This window comes from Lactuca sativa, chromosome 1 (genome assembly GCF_002870075.4).
Source record: "Lactuca sativa cultivar Salinas chromosome 1, Lsat_Salinas_v11, whole genome shotgun sequence".
In the NCBI taxonomy this organism is placed as follows: Eukaryota; Viridiplantae; Streptophyta; class Magnoliopsida; order Asterales; family Asteraceae; genus Lactuca; species Lactuca sativa.
In genome coordinates this window covers 123,511,603-123,528,357 of record NC_056623.2, presented here as the reverse complement: position 1 = coordinate 123,528,357, position 16,755 = coordinate 123,511,603, and the positions used below count along the sequence as shown (strand labels likewise).

The window sequence follows — 16,755 nt, the reverse complement described above, 5'->3', positions numbered from 1 at the left end:
TGTAAATGACATGTTTGTCGGGAGAAATGTTGATTTGAGTTGGTAAATTGTTTGATAACCTATAATAATTGTATTTTTTATTTTTGAAACCGCATATTATCCTATTTCTAATCTAATCCTAAACAACAGTTATATCTCCTAGTGAGACTTGAACCATGACCTCTCAATTGAGAGAGTCACTCCTTAAGACTGTGATAGCATTGAAGGGTCTACAAAAAGTGGCCACTCTCCTAAATACTAAATGAACCTTATTATTAGCCCAAGACATTTCAACAAGAAATCAAATAATTTGTGGGATATCACCCCTCTTCTCCTTGTAAAAATAGATGAAGAAAGATCTTTACCATAAGAAAGTAAGGTTTCAAAAATTTCCTCATCATTATGTCGGCTGATAGTTGTTTTGGCAACGAGTGCAAATCTGCCAAAGGCAGAGCTCCTATTTTATCAAATAAATATTTTAGAACATATAGGAGTGATTATATAGTGGAAAAAGTATATCACTGAAGCATAACTTTCTGTATACTTAAATGTTGTGTGGTCTCTGTTTGTTTACTAACATGTAGTGGCATCATGAAACTTTTTTTATACATAATCAGGTCGGTTCTATGCCTTTGAGAAAGCTCACATACTTGATCCATCATCAAATGGTGTTGGTGTTTGTCTATTTAAGACTGCCCTAATTCGTCGCCTTGAAAAGGTATGTGTTCTCTTTGGTTCCACACTAAAGTATTTTTCTGCCTTAACTATTTCTGAGCAATTTGAAAGACACCAACACTTTGATGGTGAGAATTGTTGAGCAAATTTTGAGTAATTGCTTCATGTTAAAATCTTTATCTAGATCAACAAAGGAAATAAGTTTGATGACGAAAAGTTCAATAGATCTTACTTGATTCATAGAATCAAAGAATTCAGATGTTTGAAGTTCTTTTACAAGAAAATTCCTTGGGCCATTAACCCAAGTACCAAATTGCATTTATATTTCCACTCACAGGTTACATGGACAAAAGTATTCTACACATTTAACTAACACAAGTTCCAAAGACAAGGAAAGTTTAGCAACCGAGGAAATGTAGTGTGGGAGGTCTATTCTGCATGTAAACTAACAAGACATACAACGACTAGGGTTTCATATTATTATCAAATGAGAATTACAAAATACAATGAAAACAAAGGACATAATATATAGACTAGCTAATTAGGGTTTTTTAGCTAATGGGCCAATATAAAACCTAATACAAAATAAAGCCCAAAATCTTATTAAGCTAACATCCCCATCAAATTCACAATGCAACCTCAATAAGCATTGAGAGATTGTCACATAGAAAATGAAATCGAGGAGCAGTCAAAGGCTTCGTAAGAATATCAACAATCTGCAAGGTGGAAGGAACATAAGGGAGGGAGATAATGTCCTTCTGGAGATGATGTCGTGTGAAATGGAAATCAATCTCAATGTTTTTTGTGCGCTCATGAAACAGTGAATTCTTGGCAATCATTATCGCACTCTCGTTGTCACATTGCAAAAGGGTAGGTTGAGAGATGTGAACACCCATATCTGCAAGAAGCCATCTCAACCAAACAATCTCACAAGTGGCGATAGCGATGGCTCGATACTCAGATGCTATAGAAGAACGAGAGACAACATATTTTTTCGTACTCTTCCATTATATCAATGAATCTCAAAGAAAAACACAATGCCCAATAGTGGTCTTACGATCATAAATATCACTATCCTAATTAGCATCACTATAGGCATGCAACTCATGAGAGGATGTACATGGAAACACAAGGGTGCGGAACTGAGTACCATGAAGATATCTCAAATACGAAGAACAGTTCCCTAATGAACCGTAGAGGGGCATTGACAAACTGGGTAACCACATGAACTACATGAGCAATATCTGGTCTAGTGATAGTCAGGTAGACAAAACTCCCTACAATGGTATGATAAAGACTTCGATCTAATAGGGAACACCATTAGTTGGAGACTTTGCATTAATCTATATAGGCATATCAATTGTCCGATTATCCGTGAGTCATGTTCATTCAAACAAATATTAAATATACTACGTTTGAGATAAAATATAACCCTTTGGAGATTGAGCAACTTCAATCCCTAAGAAATAACGTAGCAGACCCAAGTCTTTCATAGAAAACGGTGAGCCAAATCATGTTTTAAAGACTCTATACCATCATGATCATCACCAGTAATAATCATGTTATCGACATATAAGGAAAGAATAATCTGACCTGTTCTCATACATCGGACAAATAGAGACGAGTCATGGTTACATGGTTTAAAACCAAGCGAAGTAATTACCATAGAAAATTTCTCAAACCAAGCACGAGGGGATTGTTTGAGGCCATATGGTGCCTTTCGAAGTCAAGAAACTTCACCTGGTTGGTAAGCAATAGCAGGGGGGGGGGGGGGAGAGAAATGTGTACTTACTCATGAAGATCACCATTCAAGAACGCATTCTTGACTTCGAGCTGATAAATCTTCCATTGACGAATGGAAGAAATTGCAAACAATGTGCAAAAAATCATCGTTTTTGCAACAAGAGCAAAAGTCTCCTCATAATCCATACCATACTTTTATGAGTACCCTTTCGCCACAAGTCTGGCTTTATAACGCTCAACGGATCCATCAGAATTTATTTTGATTTTATATACCTAACGAAAACCAATTGTGTGCTTCTGAAGCGGAAGAGGAACCAGATCCTGCGTATGAGTCTGATAATGAGCTATAAGTTCCTCAACCAGAGCCGTCTGCCAAAGAGGATCAGAAATGGCCTATTTATAGGATGTTGGCTCAGAGAGACGATGTACATTAGCAATAAATGAGGCAAATAGTGGTGAGTAAGAGGAAAAGACAAATTCAGGAAGCTTTGTGGACTTCTTATTACGATAAGACCTCAATGGTGGAGGATCTTGATGATATGCAAGCAAAGGATCAGCAACAGATGGTGGATCAATAGCAGGTGGTTGATTAGCAAAAGGTGGTGTATTAGGAACAGGTGGTGGATCATCAATGTCAATGTTAAACGGATCAATAGTACGAAGCTCCTCTCGGGTTGCATCATATAACTAAACAGGAATGCTATAGAACAAAATGTGCTCCAAAAAAGTGACATTACGAGAGACATACAACTTTTGATTTGATGGATCATAACACCGGTAACCTTTCTGACCAATACAGTATCCCAAAAATACACAAAGGGCTGATTTTGAGGACAACTTATCTCTCTACATGAGGCTTCAACACAATATAGGTACACCCAAAAATTCGTAAGGAAGAATAATTTGGAAGCTGCCCAAACAACATTTCATAAGGAGACTTCCCCAAAGTGTGTGCAATAGGAATGCGATTAATAACATAAGTGGCGATATGAACAACTTCTCCCCAAAACATATTGGGAACTTGAGCAGAAAGTAGCAAGCATCTTGCAGCTTCTAGGAGATGTTGATGTTTCCTTTCTTCAACACCATTTACTGGGGTGTTTGTACAGAATGACCGATTCACAATGTCATCAGATGCCAATAACTGTTTAAAATCATTGGAGGTAAATTCCCCTCCTAAATCACATTGAAAACATTTTATGACAGCAGAGTGTTGAGTCTTGAAAAGAGCTCTGAAGTCACTATATATGGTGAAAAAGTCAGACTTGCGCTTCATAAAGTAAATCCACGTGTAACAAGTCTAAGCATCCAAGGCTGATGGTGGTGTAGAGTTTGTCTCATTCATAACTAAATGTGCAACAACAACATACTATGGTGGCCTAAAAGATGGAAACGAGGGACGTGACTAAGACTGTGTTGGTGATCTCTTTTGTTGTTGCTGCTGATTTCCCTTGTCAGGAAATGACAATTTGCTTTCCAATGGTTCTTCTTCTTATAGAAAGCACACTCATCAAATGCAACTTTGGGGCGATTCTGGTTTGAAGACTAAGGTCGTTGTGAAACCAAAAAGAGAACATGAGTGGCTATCTTGGGACCTTTTTCACCAATGGACTTGATACGAGTTTTTTCAACAATCACCTCGTGAACAACCGAATTAACAATGGGAAGATATGTACGATGCAAGATTGATCCATACAAGCCTTCAAAATCTGACCGTAATGCCATCAAGAACTGAACCATATGTTGCTCTTCCCTTCTATCAATATAAGGATTAAAAGCCTTCAACGCATTAGGTTCGGTAAGAGCCAACTGATCTGACAAATCCGACATAGTTGCATAAAATTCCTAAACACTAAGATTGTTCTGTTGGAGGGCTCAAATATCAAACTCTAACTGATACTGCTTTGCAAAGTTAGATTGAGTATACAACCTAGCCAAGTGATCCCAAACCTCCATTGTTGTGTCATACTTCGTCAACCGATTACTAATAGACTGGATAACAAAATTATTAATCGAAGTAATGATCTTGGAGTTATCAGTCTCCCATCAATCCAGTAAGGCTGAATCGTTTGCAGCCTTTTCATCTGTTGGTTTCTTCGTGTCACCCGTAACAATCCCCCACATAGTCTTGCCTCACAAGAAATTCTTCATAACATAACTCCAATAGGTATAGTTGTTGTCATCATGTTGGATACTATTGGACCGAAGAGAATCATCTCTCGGGGCCATATTTCAATATCTGTCAAACGAGAATATCCAAAACAGCAGTAAATACAAATAACATCAGCAATAATCAATAACTTGAAATCAACAAAACAAACAGACGAAGCGACCCTCGAAATCGACAAAACGAACAAATCAAATTAAACGGAATACATAAACAAGTAAGAAAACCATACACATTTGCCCCCCAAAATAAAAATAAAGATGATCAAACGAACTCTGATACCATGTAAACTAACAAGACATAGAATGGCTAGGGTTCCCTACTATTATCATATAAGAAGTACAAAATACAATGAAAGAAAAAGACATAGTATATAGACTAGCTAATTAAGGTTTTCTAGCTAATAGGCTAATATAAAACCTAATACAAAATAAAGCACAAAATCTTATTACGTAAACACTGCAAACCAAAATTTCTAGTACTTCCGTTTAGCTCCTTCTACCAGGATAAATATAAACTTATGACATGAAATTCTGTTCCATAAGCATCAACAGAAAAAAGTTTCAGAGGTGGAACATGTATAGTGTGGGTAGTCTATTGCACATAGTCCTCAACCCTTTTCAACCAACTGAACTTTCAGTCATGCCTAAAATGTGTTGAAACTTTTTTTTTCTTGTAGCTTCCATGGGCGGCTGGACCAGGGTTTTTATCTTTATATGCTGATAAAGTTGAATCGAGCAACCCAAGGGCTGCCTACCTTTGTAAGTCCCTATTTCTGTTTGTAGCTGTTTGTTTTGTGTTTGGTTGTACGTAGGATGAATGGGTTTGACAACCTTTTGTTATTGCTTTGGTATAAGCTATTTTGACCATGTTTCCATGTTATCATTTGAGAAAAAGTCGTTTTATATTTCATTTTATCCGTAGTGGTGTAAGGTGTAGAAATATCATCATGTCACTATTGTGGTTAGTATGAAAATTAGGAATGGTGGAATACAAAAACATTAAGTTGGGCATCATTGTTGGTCTGTATTTTCATGCTTGAAGCCTTTATTGTATCATGTATTGTTGATTATCCTTACTGAGTTATGTCATAAAGGTCTACATCATGTCTTAGCTTCAAATAAAACCAACACTTTTGAATTGATGATCACACACAGAGAGAAACTAATTTGAATAGCATTTTCCATGAGTTACCTTGTTGCAAAATTTTATAGAAACCATACTTTATAGAGTGAAACGCTATGAGAGTTGAGAGTTATTCTTTATGAGGGCATAAGTAATAATTTAATGTAAAAAAGTGTACTCTATATGTGTGTATAGAATCTGTACATATATCTTTTAATTTGCATCAAATAAAAGTTATACAGAGGAATATTCAACAGGGAAGGCTTACTCAGTTTGTAATTAGGAAAATGGAAAACATTTTCTGGCTCCAATTCCAAATCAAGCATCATCAAGTTTCTGAAGCCCAAATCAAAAGGAGGAATGAATTCATGTAAATGAAAATTTGAAATTATCAATCAGGAGCATGATGTGGTGTTTTGATAAATTGTATGACAATCAGTGTTAATTTTATAAAGGCTATGCCGGGCGCTTCCATGCATTGGAGTGTGTATTAAATGTGAGTGCCTACTTTCTTAAGGAATAAATTAACTTAATTTAGGTAAACTATTTCATCAGGTCGAGTGTATGCCCTTCAGAAAGCTCACAAACGAGATCCACTATCAAGTGGTGGTGGTAGTGTTCATCAATTCAAAACTGCCCTGATTCGTGGGCTCAAAAAGGTGCATCCTTTATTCCCTTTCCATATTTTGTGCTCTGATTATTCGCTACACACTTTTTCTTGTTCTTGAGCTGAGCATTTATGTGCAATTTTGTGTTCACTGTTCTTTTTGGCATGTTTATTTAAAACAAAGAAGGAAAGAAGTTTGTTAGGGGAATAAAGTCTCATTCTGGACTACAATTTCATATCACAAAAGTGTTTCTTCCATTAATTGGAATTTTCGAAAAACGGTGTTGATGGATGTCAACATGGCCTTGCTTTCCTATGAAGTATTATATACTATAGATCTTTCTAAAACGTTTAATTGGTGCATTCCAAGAATGTTGAAAATTATGTCAGTCTTGTTCATCAATTGTTTTTCAATATTAGTTTTCCTTATGAAATTGAGCAAGTGCATAAATGGCGGCTGCATCATTTTTTACTTTAATTCCTAATATTATGAACTCCATCTTTGTATTCTATTCAGCAAGACGTAGAAGCAACAGGAAGACAAAGAAACAGAGATGCTAATGGAATGCAGGCCTTTTATTGGCATTATTATGAAAACTACATTCAAAGATTGCAAAATGCTGACAATGTTGATCGGTAATCATCTTCTTGGTTGTCTTATTTTCATTTTGCCTTGTATTCCTGATTGCAGATATTTACTTCTAATGTCAGTACCCGTCTCACAAAAGCTTATCAAACTGAGGCTGTTCTGTTTGAGGTTTTGAGGGCTGTCTGTCTGGAACAATCTGTCGACGTGGAAGTTGAGGTAAATGCTGGATATCTCTCTTCCTTCTATAGATTCATTTGATGATTGCTTATATCTGGTGAATTGCTACTGTGTATATGTGTATAGATATTGAAAACACACACACAGCTTGCAGACATGTATACTCGCAGTATACTTTCGCTCGACCCTGAAAGTTCAGATCAAGACCTAGTAAAACGTTTAAATGTTAGCTCAAGAATTCGTGTCATGTCACGAATGAATCAGCCAAACAAACCCAAAATCCCCCTGGAGGCCGTAAAGAGTTGTACCCAAAACTTCAATGACAGAAATGTCATCGGGAGAGGTGGATACGGAAAGGTCTACAAGGGAACCCTCTCCTGGGCTGATCATGTAAATCAGATAGTTGCTGTAAAACGTTTAGATGTTTATGGGTTACAAGGTAATAAGGAGTTCCACACCGAGCTCACGATGCTTTCACAGTATCAACACGATAACATTGTAAGACTTATAGGGTTTTGTGATGATAACAAGGAGATGATTCTTGTATATGAATATGCAAGGCATGGAAGCCTCGACACATATTTATGTGACACTTTAATGGTGGTTAGACTGTCATGGCTACAACTCCTGAAAATATGCATTGATGTTGCTTCTGCATTGGACTATCTTCACAATCACATAGCAGAAAAACACCGAATAATACATCGTGATATCAAAAGCGCCAACATTTTGTTGGTAGAGAATTGGAATGCAAAACTTGCTGATTTTGGGTTGTCTAGGATAGGTCTAGCAAATCAACAAAACACATTTGTGATCTCTAACCCTGCTGGCACACATGGCTATTGTGATCCACAATACGAAAAAACAGGTTTCTTAACGAAAGAGTCAGATGTCTTTTCCTTTGGTGTAGTTTTGTTTGAGGTTTTGTGTGGAAGACTGGCGTGTGTTTCTAGTTACCATGACGAGCGCCGATTCCTCCATCATTTGGCCAGAACCTGCTACAAAAATGGACAGCTAGAAAATATTATTGATAAGAGAATAAGCAAAGATATTAAACCACAAGCTTTGTTCAAGTATTCAGCCATTGCATATCAATGCTTGCAAGAAACTCGGGAAGACCGACCTACAATTTCTGAGGTTGTGTTACAGCTAAAGGAGGCCATGAAAATTCAAGTAAGTTTGAAAACCATTTTTATCAATTCCATCGATATAGATATGTTTTTAAGATACGGAGAAAAGATTATCTACATAAAATTACACTTGTTAATGACGGCTCATTTGTTTCAATTTATTGTTAGCTGCAAGATGAGATCTCTCCAAGATGAACCGGAAGATGAGATCCTCCCAGATGAATTAGAAGATTAGATCCTCCAAGGAACTAAACAAGGAATACTTGGAAGATTAAAATCCAAAGTAAAACTTAGGTTTTTTGGTTGCATAAAGAAACAATGAGACCACCATTCTCTATGATGAGTTGGACATCGGAATACAAAGTAAAAAGAATTGATAAGATTAACAATTGCTTGTTTACATATTTAACACAAAATTTATTAATTTTTTATTAGTTTGTATTATACACTACAAGAAATCTCAGCTATAGTGGCGACAAATTGTCGTTTTCACCGCTAAAGCCTTTTAAGCCCAATCCATGTTATCGTTCAAGGAAGAACCGTATCCGTTGTTTAGATTTCTCAATCCAACGGCTGACATCTCGTCTCGTACACCATCATTTGTGGTGATATCAATAGTTGTGACCTTGTTGCTGCTAATACCCGAAAAATAAAAGACCACAAAAACTTTCTTCCATAATCAACTTCAAGCACTGCTAAAACCTAAGACCATTAGATCATATTCTCCCCTCTTTTACTGTATAAACAACTCCAGTCTCTCTATGATCCATCTCAGATGATCTAATCACCGACAATGACCACCGACGCCACAAGTCACCACACCAACCTGCCGCCGACCACTAGAACTTGTTTAACAACCACCGCCATGACTCACATGCATTATGGCACCATTATGAACTACATGCTATCTTTGGTGACGAAGGCAGCCACCTTGGATTTCAATCAACATCACCGTGAACCACCTCCGGCCACAACCTACCACCTGCAACCTCTGCAACCTCTCTCTTAGGTTCTTAGCTCTTCTTAATAGCTATTGAGTTGTCTTAATAAGCTTAATTGGAATGTGCCTATTCGGGAGATGTTTTTCATGTTCATATCCTATGAAAAGTCTTAATATTCTTGGAAAATGCTTAACAAAGAGTGACAATTGATTTGATGTGCTGCTTACAAAGTGTTAAATGACTTGTTAAGGATTGAATTGATAAGCACTTAACTATTAAGGACTTAATTATATTGTAAGATGCTTCAAAAGTTCTTAAAATGTTTGGGAAATGCTTAATGAAAGAGTTGTTATTGATTTGATGTGTTAACTAAACCGTCATGGAAACAATCATTGAAATTAGTTTATGACCTATAGTGACGAGAAATATGAAAACCGACACCATCCTATTTGTTGGATTAGGTGTCTAAACCCATAACTATTTTGGTATGTACTTGACCCGATTATGAGCATGGTCCTTTTGGGTTGCCTTCACCATAGCAACTTGTAGGATGAATTATGAAGAAAGAAGATTAATTATGATTTATTAATATATTATGAGAATAATATATTAAGAGAAATCATATTATTTAATTAGTATTGATTAGAAATTAATTTGGAATTAATTTGTTGGTTAAAAGAGATTAATAAATAAAGGGGACTGATATTGCAAATCACTGATAGTTGCAATTGGGCCGATGGACTCCATAGAGTTGGGTGGACGAAATTTATGGGGAAGCCTATAAGATTTCGTCCAAGGCCTCTAAGGAAGGAGCCAATGAGCTGCTTAGGGCATAAGCAGTCAGATTAGGGTTTCCTGGTTCAAAACCCTAATAACCTAAGTATAAAAGATACCCCTAGGACTCCAAAAACGTGGCTAATGATTTCCTAGAAGTTCCTGGACGTTTTTGGAGCTCTCTTCCTCTCTCTTGTTCATCTAGTTTCTTAGTGGTGTTTGTGACTCCATTAGATGTGCAACACTTGAGGCACTAGGCTTTCATAAGTCAATTACAAGAAGGATTCATCTTGTTATTACTACATAACAAGAAAGGTAATATATAAACCCTAGTTTATATGTTAATTCGATTATTGTATGCTAGATCTAGGGTTCTTAAGTCTTGGATTAATTGCATGTAAAATAGAGAAACCTAGATCCAAAGTTTTAGAGTTTTGCATGTGCACCATAGGATTGATGTATAGCATAAAACCCATCATTATTTTCCAAAACCGTCACCAAAAGATAGGTTTGTATTAGTGTTATGGTAAAAATTTGGGAAACAAAATGGTGAGGAGTTGACATCACATAAGTGAGGATTTATCTCACTCGGAGAAGTAGAAAAAAAAGCTTATGGAGAAAGGGAGACAAGTGATTGATAAATAAAAGTTGAAGAAATAAATTTTGGTGAAAGAAGATAGATGCATTGAGGAGTTGAGCCGTGATTACTACCTAAATGTCGCAAAAAAGTGCCAAAACGAAGACATAACAATTACGGCAATAAATCTCACAACCTGAATCATGTTGTAACTTTATTTTGGTGATGGAACTCCTGGAATTCAAATAAAAACTTATGGTTTGGCATCTCGATTATACCACATAAAGAACTTGAATAAAGAATGGAGAGTTAAAGATAAAGAAGAAAGCTTAAAAGCAGGAGAAGGAACGAGTGTTTAGTGTAAAAAAGATTTGAATCCTTATTATTCATGCATACATGTATATGAAGGTGGTGAAAAAAAATTGAAGTTATGTATAGCATCAACTAGCCTTCCGGTAGCTGAGGACTATAGAGAATGATATAGAGGTTATGTTGTTTGGACGGAAACAAAGTTTCGGTCAGCCTCCAAGTGGGAGATTGTTGAGATGTGATGTTTGATATGAAAATCAAGGTTCCAAGGATATAGGTTCCGAGAATAGAGGTTCCAAGGATAGAGGTTTCGAGAATAGAGGTTCCAAGGATATAGGTTTCTATAATAGAGGTTGTGGTTCAGAGAACATTTTTTGTTGTTTAGAACATAGATTACGGTTCTAAGATTAAAGTTAAGATAATAGTGGTTCTGAGAACAGGGGTTGATGTTGAACAAAGGTCGCATGTAGTAGAGAGTGAGGAGAAGTTTTGGCAGAAGAGAAATGTCTAGTCATCTAGTTTTTTGAAAACCAAGTTTTCCTATAGGTCCATATGTTTATTATATAAGAATTAGTTCAAACATTGTTAGAGGCATTATATATGTATCTTTTAGCACATTTTTATTATGATTATCTTACAAGGTTGTGGTGATTTCCCTTTTCTATTTCGATAAAATACGTATGTATTGTTTTATTTATAGAATGCCCTATACTTTTGATATGTTTCTGAGGGTAAATTGGACTGGGACGAGGATACTAAGATTTGAGGATGACCTTAAGGAAGCATAGGAGCATACCCGTAGTAGGGAATTACTTAATGAAGTTGGGGAGTGGATGAAAGTTGCTTTAACTGAAGAATTAAGTCCAAATTGTATGAAAAACGAGTTACACTATTTTCTTTCTACTTATATGATTGTAAGTATCCAAGGAACTGATGGGCCATTATTTTGAGCTAAAAAGTCCTCGACAAATTTAGACGATCATGTTTCCATTTACACGATCATGTTTTTACTTTGCAGATATTTTATGACCTTAAAATCACCCGCACATACCTTGATGATGTTACTTGACCATATTACACGATCGTGTTTTGCTTTACATACTCGTGTAAATCACCTCAGGTCTTAAAATGGAAATATAATTCATTTATTTAGATAGGCAAATCATTTTTATAAGTAACATGATCGTGTTTCCCATTACACGGTCATGTAAATCTTTGACTACTTATCGGATGTTAATTGTTCCTATAAATACTACATATTTACCTTAGACGAATACCTAGTTACTACACACGAACGTTTAGCAAATTTCTAGCGATTTTTGACAAATATCAATGATTCATAGAACACGATTGACTTGTTGCTTTTGTTTAGTCAGATTTATTAATTATACATTAATTTAATGATTTTGATTTTTTTAACCATGTTAGGTTGTAAACCCTTAGATTTCAGTTTCACACAGCCACAACTAATTTAGTGTGTAATCATTAGGCTTGGTTTTTGAGTTGTGTTTCTGTCACGTTTTATCTATTTTGTACTTAATTAATAAAATGTTTGATTTTTATTCGGTTCTTTTTGACCACTTGAATTAGGGTTTGATCATTTTAGTTACGGTTCTAGGTTGAGGTAAATGTTGGATATCTCTCTTCCTTCAAGTGATTCATTTGATGATTGCTTATATCTAGTGAATTGTATATGTGTATAGATATTGAATGCACACACAGGTTGCAAACATGTATACTCGCAGTATACTTTCACTCGACCCTGATAGTTCAGATCAAGACCTGGTAAAACGTTTAAAGGTTAACTCAAGAAATCGTGTTATGTCCCGGATGAATCAGCCAAACAAACCTAAAATCCCCCTCAAGGACGTAAATAGTTGTACCCAAGACTTCAATGAAATAAATGTCATCAGGAGAGGTGCATACAGAAGGATCTATATATAAGGGAATCCTTTCCTGGGATGATCACGTAAACCAGGTAGTTGCGGTAAAACGTCTAGATGTCTCTGGGTTGCAAGGTAATAAGGAGTTCCACACCGAGCTCACGATGCTTTCACATTATCAACATGATAACATTATAACCCTTATGGGGATTTTGTGATGATAACAAGGAGATGATTCTTGTATATGAATATGCAAGGCTTGGAAGCTTCAACATATATTTATGTGACACTTCAACGGCAGTTACACTGTTATGGCTATGTCTCTTGAAAATATACATTGATGTTGTTTCTGCATTGGACTATCTTCACAATCGCATAGCAGAGACACACCGACTAATACATCATTATATCAAAAGTGCCAACATTTTGTTGGCAGAGAATTGGAACGGAAAACTTGTTGATTTTGGGTTGTCTAGGATAGGTCTAGCAAATCAGCAGAACAGATTTGTGATCCCTAACCTTGCCGGCACACATGGCTATTATGATCCATAATATGAAAAAACAGGTTTCTTAACGAAAGAATCAGATATCTTTTCCTTTGGTGTAGTTTTTTGTTTGAGGTTCTGTGTGTAAGGTTGGTGCGTGCTTCCAGTTACCATGACGAGCGCCAATTCCTCAATCATTTGCCCCAAACTTGCTACAAAAATGGAGAGCTACGCAATATTATTGATCACAGAATAAGAAAAGATACTAAACGACAAGTGTCGTTCAAGTTTTCAGCCATTGCATATTAATGCTTGGAAGAAACTTGAGAAGACATACCTACAATTTATGAGCTTGTGTTGCAGCTCAAGGAAGCCATGAAAATTGAAGTAAGTTTGAATACCATTTTTATCAATTTCATCAATATAGATATGTTTTTAAGATGAGGAAAAAAGATTATCTATATATAAAATTACACTTGTTAATGACATCTCATTTGTTTTAATTCATTGTTAGTTGCAAGATTAGATCTGTCCACGATGAACCGGAAGATGAGATCCTCCCAGATGAATAAGAAGATTAGATCCTCCAAGGAACTAAACAAGGGATACTTGGAAGATTAAAATCTAAAGTAAAACTTAGGTTTTGTGTTTGCATAAAGAAACAATGAGACCACCATTCTCAATGACGAGTTGGACATCGCTAAAGCCTTTTAAACCCAATCCATGTGATCGTTCAAGGAATAACCTTATCTGTTGTTTGGCCGCGAAGAACGAAAGGAAAAAAATAGAAAAATGAAAGAGAAGGGTCGGAGGTGGGTAAAGACGAAAGTCTTGTCGATTTTGTAAAGATAGAAGATGAAAGATATAAACAAATGTTGAGAGAAACAAGGTGGGGGGTTTTTAATTTTTGGAGATTTCTTTTCCCGCTAGCTATTAAGGAGGACATGCTACCTAGAAATTTATAAAACAATGGTTAATTTTAGGACACGTTAAAACGTGTGTTGTAAATCCTTCAATTTTTATAAGAGATGACATTCTATTCTGCCACACACTTTTGATTATCATAGTGCTTTCTAGTACTGAGAACTGAGCTCGCTTTTTATTAATTAAATTTCAATAAATTATAATTTTATGCAACTTTAATTCTAGTAATTATTTCCGGTTTTAGTTAATAATACATAACCTCCTTTTATTTTAATATTTTGTGCATCCAAGCAATGAACTTTATTACCCCTTCAATGCTAGATTTCGATACTTCTAACCACGACACAATAAATAGTTGCACTTATTGTAAAAGACTAAAAGTAGAGCATGTGAAAAGTTTACCAATAAAATCTTTCTTTAGTTCTACAATGGACTACTTTGATTACTATGACCAAATAAACCACTTAAACCCTTGTGTTCTTGTTTAATGTTTACATCTTATAATCATATATATTTTGTGTTTGTTGAGTTGCTTCTTAATCCCAACAGCTTTGTCCATCAGTATTATAGTCATTTCATTGAGTTTCAGACACGTCATGTTTCTACATGTTACATAGTTCTTATTAGATAAAATAGATTTGAATAATGAAGAAAAAATAAACAGAATTTGTACATTAAGACAGGAAAATAAAAAAAAAATTAAAAAAAAAAACGTTATAAACTAAAGATAAAGATGAAAAAAAACATCGATGTCACTGATCATAAAATAGTCCAACAACATAAAACAAAATCAACAAGGGGAATATCAAGCACGGAGTTCCATGGCGTCTGTTTAGGATATCTACCACACCTTATTCCAATTCCCTCAAAGGTGTAACTTATCGAAGGATCTCATCTTCCAACAATTAAAAAGAACAAATTAATGATGGGTCAGTGAGTTATGTATTTATATCTAGACCTTATCCCTCTTAAAATATGTCCATATTCATGAATTTGATGAAAAACCAATTAATACTAAAACTTTGATAATAGGGAAGTTCATACTTGTATTTTCATGGCCTCCTTTAGTTGGAATGCAACCTCACCAATTGTAGGTCGTTCTTCCCGAGTTTCTTGCAAGCATTGATAAGCAACAGCTGAAAACTTGAGCAATGTTCTTGGGTTGATGTCTTCCCTTATTCTTGGATCAATAATCTTATTTATCTCTCCATTTTTGTAGCAGGTTCTGGCCAAATGGGGAAGGAATCGCCGCTCATCATGGTAATTTACAACACAAGCCAACCTTCCACACAAAACTTCAAACAAAACTACTCCAAATGAGTAGACATCTGATTCTTTTGTTAATAAACCTGTTCTTTCGTATTGTGGGTCATAATAACCCGGCATGCCAGCAGGGTTAGTGATCACAAAGGTGTTTTGTTGATTTGTTAGACCTATTGTAGCGAGCCCAAAATCCGCAAGTTTTGCATTCCAATTGTCGTCTAACAAAATATTCGCGCTTTTTATATCACGATGTATTATTCTATGTTTTTCTGCCACGTGATTATGAAGATAATCCAATGCAGAAGCAACGTCAATGCATATATTGAGGAGTTGTGGCCATGAAAGTCCAGCTGAAGGGTTATGTAAATGTGTGTCAAGGCTTCCATGGATTGCGTATTCATAAACAAGGATCATCTTGTCATTAATATCACAAAACCCTATAAGGGTTACAATGTTCTCGTGCTGATACTGTGAAAGCATTTTCAGCTCAGTCTGGAACCCAGGGGTGGATTTAGGGGGGTTCCGGGGTGACACCGGCAACCCCTAAATTTTCCGGCCGCAATGGAAAAATTTTCGAAATTTTTAAAATTTTTTATTTTTTCTACTATCGTGCAACCCCTAATCTTCACATGCAACCCCTACTATGAAATCCTGCATCCGCCCCTGCTGGAACCCCTTGTTACCTTCACCCCTAGTGACATGTAGCTGTTTTACAGCAACTGTCTTGTTTACATGATACCCCCAGGTGAGGATTCCCTTATAGATACTTCCGTATCCACCCCTCCCGATGATGTTTCTTTTGTTGAAATCATCCGCACAATTTTTTATGGCTTGGAGGGGGATTTCATGGTGGTTTGGCTGCTCCATCTGAGATATGATACATGACCTTGACTATTTAATATTGAACTAATATGTATCAAACATACCTATATAACCAATTTCAGAAACTAACCTCGGGATGAAACCTCAGGTCTAGAGGCAGAGGACTTCTTATGGATCTGCGTAATATATGGTTGACATCCCTAACAATGTCTTGAATAATCTCAGTCTCTAGCCTAAGACTTAATTTAGTAAGAATCACAAAACACAATCCAGAAAATTAACATACCAGTTTTGCAGGTTTAATTTATCCAACCAGCCAAATAAAAATTAAATCATATAAGCTACCACTACTAGAAAACAAAGGGTTTTGCCACAGAAAAGTAACTACGGAATATTTCCGTAGGTAACTACCTACATAATACCAACAGAATTCCTACAGAATGGATGCCCTAAGTTAGTAACGGAATAGCTACAGAATACCTACGGAATAACAACGGACGCGCATCCGTAAGTATTCCGTTGGTAATTAGCTACAGAATAGTTACGGAATAGCGACGAAAGTAAGCCTGTAAGTATTTCGTAGGT

At 35.9% G+C, this 16,755-nt stretch overlaps 2 protein-coding genes across 2 annotated transcripts in view; one reads left to right on the top strand and one right to left on the bottom strand.

Annotated features, from left to right (window-relative positions):
- Positions 1 to 8,707, top strand: part of LOC111901542 (probable serine/threonine-protein kinase PBL22) — a 9,412-nt gene extending 705 nt beyond the window's left edge. Inside the window, exons 3-9 of the mRNA XM_023897408.3 lie at positions 597 to 697; positions 5,244 to 5,325; positions 6,245 to 6,348; positions 6,814 to 6,932; positions 7,008 to 7,101; positions 7,189 to 8,235; positions 8,361 to 8,707. Coding sequence (XP_023753176.1) covers positions 597 to 697; positions 5,244 to 5,325; positions 6,245 to 6,348; positions 6,814 to 6,932; positions 7,008 to 7,101; positions 7,189 to 8,235; positions 8,361 to 8,387 — 1,574 coding nt within the window. The 3' untranslated portion in view covers positions 8,388 to 8,707. The remainder of the gene's footprint in view (positions 1 to 596; positions 698 to 5,243; positions 5,326 to 6,244; positions 6,349 to 6,813; positions 6,933 to 7,007; positions 7,102 to 7,188; positions 8,236 to 8,360) is intronic.
- Positions 8,708 to 15,123: 6,416 nt separating this feature from the next.
- On the bottom strand, positions 15,124 to 15,828 carry LOC111901547 (receptor-like protein kinase FERONIA). Its single transcript, XM_023897412.1, has one exon. It carries the CDS (start codon positions 15,826 to 15,828, stop codon positions 15,124 to 15,126), a length of 705 nt encoding a protein of 234 aa, XP_023753180.1.
- Between the last annotated feature and the right edge of the window lie 927 nt (positions 15,829 to 16,755).